We start from the raw sequence: 7,144 nt of genomic DNA on the forward strand, positions 1-7,144 counted from the left end.
GTGTGACTGCTTATGCCCTTGGTGGCACGATTTCTTAGAAGCCACAACCTATAACATAAAACCTGAGTGAAAGGTATAGGCAGAGAAAGAAAAGCTTGAGACAGTTTACCTACAAACTGACAACTGCCATCACTTATATGGGACATGCTTACAACAGTATGCATTTGTTTCATCTAGGAAGCATACATTTTTTTTTAATCATAATTAGCTTTTTTTGTAACGGTTCCTTACATTTTCAGATTCCCGAATTCAGCTTTCAGATGTTTACAATCAGTACTCGTATCATGCCCTTATATAGTTGTTATGTTGGCCAGTACCTTATCTGATATGAATCAGCTGAAATTGCTATCAAAAATAGATTAGAGCGAAAACACATAGGGGGAATTTATCAAAACTGGAGCAGACGCTCGTGGCAACCAATCAGCTTCTCACTTCAGTTTGCTCAGGTAAGATTTGAAAGAGAGATAGAAGCTGATTGGCTGCAGTGCAAATCTGTTCCAGATTTTGTTTGCTCCAGTTTTGATAGATCCCCCCCATAGTTGTAGATCTGTAAAAATGTTGGACAATAAGTTAATTCATGTATAGAAGCTGAATTGTATAGCTATTAAAGTCAACTAAGACATGCATAGAAAAGTATCATCTGCACTAACGCTGTCATTCTACAATAAATACAAGTAAACATAATTTCTACCCTAATGGTTCTAGTTTAAAGAATAATGCCCTTAGAAAGCAGATGCTAAAACCCATTTTAATTGACCCTTTCACTGCTGCCGTCACATTGACAGCAGCGCCAGCATGTAAAAAGACTCGCCTCCGCTATAGTAGCAGGGAGTTTATTTACATGCTTTCTCTGGATTGTTAGCTTTCTAGTAGTAGTGATTCGGGTGGCTATTAAGCTGCCCCATATTCTTAGCTTGTACAGTACATCATATCCCAGGCACTAATTGGCTCAGGCTACTTACTTACAGCAGAACTCCGGGCACAAAAACTTTAAAATATATTACCTAACTTTGTTACTTATTAGCTGCAAGGAATATACATTCACTGTGTACACTAAATGCCGTTGCAAGCCCAGTTATTAGCTTGTAAAATAAGCGGTGACATCATTACTGTGCTGCACATAGAAAAGAACTGTGGGAGGGATGCCACTCACTAAACGCTGCATGCAGAAATCAACAGGATGGGCCTGGATACAAGTCAACCTGCATGAGAACAGCAGCAGTGACTTGTCTCAATTACAAGAGGCTCTTGCACACACTTCAAACTATATAACAGCACAGATGTGGAAGAAATACACAAAGTCCACCAAGGTACAAGAATACACATGCCCCTTGCATTTAGACAATATTTGCTTATCCCAGAGTTCAGCTTATAATATCAACTCCATCCAAAACGTATATTTTAGTTTTATTTGCATGCACTGGTAGGTTAAACTGTTACCACCTCTTCCCACAAATCTATAATAAAAGATATTGGCCTCACCGCTTCTTTATCCAGTTTGCCTATTCTATATCATGGGGGATTGTGACCCCATAATTTGTAATTGTTACAGCATCGGAATGAAGCTGAGAAACCTTGTGTAGTACCTAGATGTCAAAGGAAGCCAGCACCTGCACAAAACTGGTAAATCTGTTTGGGTCAAACTGGTCTCGAATGACGGAAATTGTTACTGTAATGCAGTATTTATAACATATCAAAAGCAAACGTGACAGAGGCTTTAGATAATATATAAAGACAAAATGTGCACCACTCATTAGCTTATGGTCCAGCTTAAGAACTTGACATTTTGTACATATATAATGTAACGTAAGACAGAAAGACTTATCGTTGTAAATAGTGTTCACTAGCCGATCTGTGCCTTTATATAAAAGTATTCAAAATGCACAAAGTACATTTACTCTTGCTTAATGCTTTGTCTACACACACTAAAATGACGACAATTGGACTGATGATTTTCACCACTGTGACAGTAAAGCTGGCCATACACTGCTCTATTTGTTTCTTTCAACTCATGGGCTGAATGGAAAAAAAAATAGAGCAGATTCCTCCATCAACACTATGAGCATTGATCAAGGAATCCCCACTGTGTGCTTTGTATTCTCACATCATCTGCTGTCAGAATACCTGAACAGAGCCGGCAGCTCATTGGCTGTCGTCTGTTTGACATTTTCCAACCGGCTCCTTCGGTCAGTTGATTGAGGGATGCCGATATGGGCACCCACTGTACAAATTTCAGCCGCTTTCTCAAGAACCAGCCCAAATTCCCACAGAGCATAGCCACCTTAAAAGCCACATTTTACTTGATTAATAGCTTCCCGGTCAGCTGTTGTAATGAAACGGCCGGCAGCTTCTTAAATAGAACAGGGCGTCTAAAGACAGCCTGTTAGCCCCGTCCCCCCCACAGTAAAAGCTAAAAAGGGAGTTCTAATCTTTCCCTCCCTGTCCAAAACTAAGAAAAACTTTTTTTCTTGACATATATTATAGTAACAATTGCAACCTACAGCTCCCCCCCACCCAATAAAACCATTTAATGGAGACAGAACTGCAAAGTTATACAAAGAGGTGAAACACCACATTGAATGGTCTGCACCAAGCTACAGTGCATGTTATTTGCCAACACAATTATTATTTTTGGCTTTTACTACAGAAAACTGTGTTGACTTTGGTACATAATCATCAAAGCTTAGGGTCTCTAGCTATAATTTGAACCTGTGCTTTGCTAAAACAAAGCAAAAGGGAGAGGTTCATTTTAATACAGACCTGCTCAGCAGAATCCTTACCTTTCTTTCACTCCCCCACCTCTGTTCAGCAAGTGGGAGCAAAAGGAAAGCCCAGCGTAAGCTACAAGTCACTGGAGTTGTAGTTTACATAAGACCATGGACTTCCTGTGAAAGCCCCCAGCAATAAATTGACCTGTGGGGGAGTGAAGGAAAGGGAAGTATAGTGGTTTTCCCCATAGTTCTCCTTAGGGTCACAGGAGGACATATACTAACCTCCTCCAGTGACCCCAAAGCTCAGTATATAGCAGGCTATTGCACGCTATAGGCCGACAGTGCCGCAGGCGGAACAGATCCCGACAATACTGTCGAGATGCGCCCAGCTGGCTGATTGACAGCGGGCCCTGCCTATCTACAGGCAGAGCCAGCTGTGCCCACCCCATCCATTTCTCCAGTCATTGCTGGAATCAGAGAGGGGAGTGGGGGGGGGAATCCTTGCAGGGAGATGATCAGGAATTGAGCGAGCGACGTTGTGTTCGCTCACTTCCCGATCTATACTCGACGGTCGAAATTCATTACCACACGTCAGCTCTAACTAGAAGGATGAGTGGAAATCACTCATCTTAGTTCTCCTTTAATGCAAACCTGATGTGTCCAAAGTGGGCAAAAGCATGTTTGCACTTGAAAATGCATTTTTGTTATTTTTCGTGCCTGACTGCATGACAAGTTCAAATATATCTTCGATTTAAAAAAAAATATATATATATGTTTAGGTTAAAACAGAGTCTGCATTACAACTTTTAAAATGCTTCCAAATCAAGGTCCATGTCTTTTATTTTATGGTCTTTCTACATTTCTTCCCAATTTTGTAGGAGGTAGGCCTCCTCATTGGTTCTTTGAAAACCAGCCCTACTTGAGAACTCAGCACTCTCAGAAGCAGTAGTCCCCCAAATCTATGAGCCCCGTCTTGCGGATTACACTGCCAGTGGACAGAAAATCTATACACCGACAATAAGGGACAAAGGAAAGAGATTTCCATGAGTAAGCCCTAATACACACCTGTATATGTTACAATCCACCAGCACCCACTTTCAGTTCTGTGATAATAGTAATGGATGACTATTTCCAAACTAGACAGCTTCTCGTCTCTTACAGCACTGAGTTACAGGTTTGTGCTGTGCCTCAGGACAGTTATATAATAAACCAGCAAAGTAAAACACATATGGAGCCATTTAGAAAAGAAGTAATTTTGTTTTTACTCCACCTATTCTCATGCTCAAAACTTTACAGGTACACCAAAAAGTTGGAAGCCCCCCCTACATCTAATGTAATATTTGACACAATTGCACTGTGTTAAGTCAGGAGTTAAATCTTTAAAATGCATTCAAGTACCTTAACTATTAAGAAAATGTAGTTTGTGTATCACTCAGCTGTAGATCCTCATGTCATCTCCGATTTGGTGCCGACATTGTCCTTCCTTCTGGAGGGTGGCTACTTTCATTCCCTGCTCCATTCCGTGATGGACTACAATCTCAATACAAATTAGTAAAATAAAACGTGAAAAGTACTACATATGGGGACCATATGGAACAAAAGTAGCCACCCTCCAGAAGGAAGGAGTGTAAGCACCAATTCAGAGATAATTTGAGGATTTACAGCCGGGTAGAGTTGAGATGCAGGCAGAAACATAATGACGGACATTAAGCAAATTAGCAACAAAATTAGTTGCAAATCAGACTGCCTCTTGTTAAGCAAAGGCTCTGCTTTAGGTTTATCATCCCATGCATCTTTTTCTGGGGAGCCAGGCACGACAGTCTGCAAAGTTCTGAGACAGATTACTGAAGATGTGACCACAATTAAGAAGCGGTCAGGGTCACATTTTATTCTGTGGCAGAGCTTATTTAAGCAGCTGAGGAAGGTGTTTGACTCAGGCTGTAACCTTGTAGTAAATCTGTCCCATAAACAGTTTTACTACTTCTGTTTAGCATTGCTGTGCAGTGCAACAGAATTGATGGATGTCCCCCATTTTACCTGGTATTTCCATGAAGAAATAAGTTCACTTTCCAGGTAATTGGTCCAGAAGTGTATTACAGTAAAAAAAAAAAAGTGTGTGAAGGTCCGTGGAACAAGAAACACGTTGCTCCAAAACACATTCTTCAATGAAAACAAATTGACGTACAAGTCCATTATATTGCTCACATCATGATTTAATAACTTGTAGTTTGAAGTACATTACAAGCAAATTGGCTTCTTAAAAAAATATTTGCTTTAGTGTACAGCTGCCGCCATGTTATAACAAAGTGATTCACTTTTGATATTTATCTTAACTACAGATCGACAGTGGTACTGTGTTGGATATGGCTTTCCAAAAGTCATTTAACTGTAGGCCCTTGCAAGAAAAGTGAAGGAATTGAAAGGGTGCACTTTATCTTGAAATGAAAACCCCTTTTAAAATTGATCATTCCACACCAGAAATATATTTTAACTATAAGCGAAGTCTGTTGGGTAGAGGGAGTCTTGCCCTGGTTGCTTATATCTCTTGGAAGCTTTAGAACAGTTCCTAGTCACCTTGGAATTTTAAAAGGACACCATTCCAGCTATTATTTCCTTAGCATAATAGGTCTTACAAGGAGAATATGTATTTTCCTACTTGGGTTTCAGCAGCTCTATAGGTCAGGGAACTCAAGTGCCCTTCAGAGATCAGAGAAAACATTTCAGCTGCTAGCAGACATTTTCAGCATTACATGGATGCAGTAATAGGCATATTTGCCAAGCCAATGGTTAATGTTAGCAGTAAAGTGTAATTCACACCTGCAAAACTACAGGTTTTTTTCCTTCTCAAAATGTTGGCTATCAAATATGGTTGAACATCTGTAATAAAGCACCAAAGCCTTTCACATGACAGATTTTGCAGGGATAATATACAAATTATCAAGAGACAAGATGCTGTGTACAGATTACAGTTAAGCTACATGTATTCTAAAGGCATCTTTGAACAAGCTATGCTACACAAGTATAGCAAAAATATTCCCCTTTAAAAGTTATAATACATTAGACAAATGTCTACCTGCTCACAAAAACTGCCCAAACAGCATGATCATAATGTATGTTCAGTCACTGTGTACATGTATGGAAATATTTCACATTACAATTTCTGCATTCAGGATTCAAAAATGTTTTCCATCAAAACTAACTAAAGCGTTACTGTTAAAAATAACTGCTACAAAATGTTCCAGAAATCTAATAAAATAATGTCATTTATTATGGCACAGTCCTCCTCTGTTGCTGTCCACAGTAAATATGAATTGGGTATGTCCATATGTACCATCTTTATTAATGTACAGGAGAATTTGAAGTGCAGTCATAATTTGAAGAAAGTTTGAGACAAACTGCTGTTTCTGTAATCCTAGGACTGTTATTAAAAAAAAAACCAAACAAAAAAACCCTGAAAATCAGTTTCTACCTTTATTCAGACGCTGAATGCCCTGTAGGAAAACAGAAAAAGGATTCCCTTCATTTGTCTCCATAACTTGATAAACCAAGAATAAAAACACAGCCAAAATAACAAAGATAAGGATCTTTATCCACATGGAGATCGATCGTCCAGTTTTCGGTTTTGTGACCTTCGATCCATGTACTGGATAGTACTTTGGGGCATACTGGGAAGTGTAACCTTCTTCATAATTCTCACTTATAGGACGACCTGCAGCTCCTTTTATCGGCCTGCGGCATGAGGCGCTGAGGGCAGATAAATAAACCGGTGAGCATACAGAAATTGCAGTAGTGAATACAGAGACATGTATCTTTGTAATAACATACATTGGATCAAAAAGGGATTGCAGTAGTTGAAAGAATAATTCATTAAGGCCATTAAAAAAATGTGAAGTTATTCCTATATTATAATTCTGCAAGTTTATATATGAAGATTTATATTTACTCCTTTTTCTTTAGCTTGACTTCATTTAACCGTGGGTGACCCTTATATCCTATAGTTGATCGCAGGCATCTTTTTTCAGGATCTAATAACCATAATATTCTTAAACAATGTGCCCTGTAGTAGCTTACATTTCTCTAGACCGCCGACCTCTGGTATGCAATACTGTTACGCACACTTAACATCTGTGTTATCAGCATAATGGCAGCAGCAAAGATTTAAAGTGACCCCTGACCTCTTACTCACAAGACCTAACTCTACCCTCAAAGTGCACAAGTAATGCTACCGTGTTTCCCCGAAAGTAAGACCTAGCGCTATCTTCGGGGATTTCTGTAATATAAGACCTACCCCGAAAATAAGACCTAGTTCGGTGGTAGGTCTTATATCACAGAAATCCGCTAGGTCTTACTTTCGGGGTAGCTGCACATAAACTGAATTTTAAGTGTAAAGACCGGCCGCAGCTCCCGCCCCGCCCACACCCCAGCTTCCGCCC

The 7,144-nt window shown here is 39.7% G+C and overlaps 1 protein-coding gene across 2 annotated transcripts in view; it reads right to left on the reverse strand.

Annotated features, from left to right (window-relative positions):
- Positions 1 to 6,150: 6,150 nt before the first annotated feature.
- Positions 6,151 to 7,144, reverse strand: part of TMPO (thymopoietin) — a 23,655-nt gene continuing 22,661 nt past the window's right edge. For both annotated transcript variants that reach the window (XM_018553879.1, XM_018553878.1), the window contains one exon: positions 6,151 to 6,455. In XM_018553879.1, coding sequence (XP_018409381.1) covers positions 6,170 to 6,455 — 286 coding nt within the window. In that variant the 3' untranslated portion in view covers positions 6,151 to 6,169. The remainder of the gene's footprint in view (positions 6,456 to 7,144) is intronic.

This window comes from Nanorana parkeri, unplaced genomic scaffold (genome assembly GCF_000935625.1).
Source record: "Nanorana parkeri isolate BGI_ZX_2015 unplaced genomic scaffold, ASM93562v1 scaffold132, whole genome shotgun sequence".
In the NCBI taxonomy this organism is placed as follows: Eukaryota; Metazoa; Chordata; class Amphibia; order Anura; family Dicroglossidae; genus Nanorana; species Nanorana parkeri.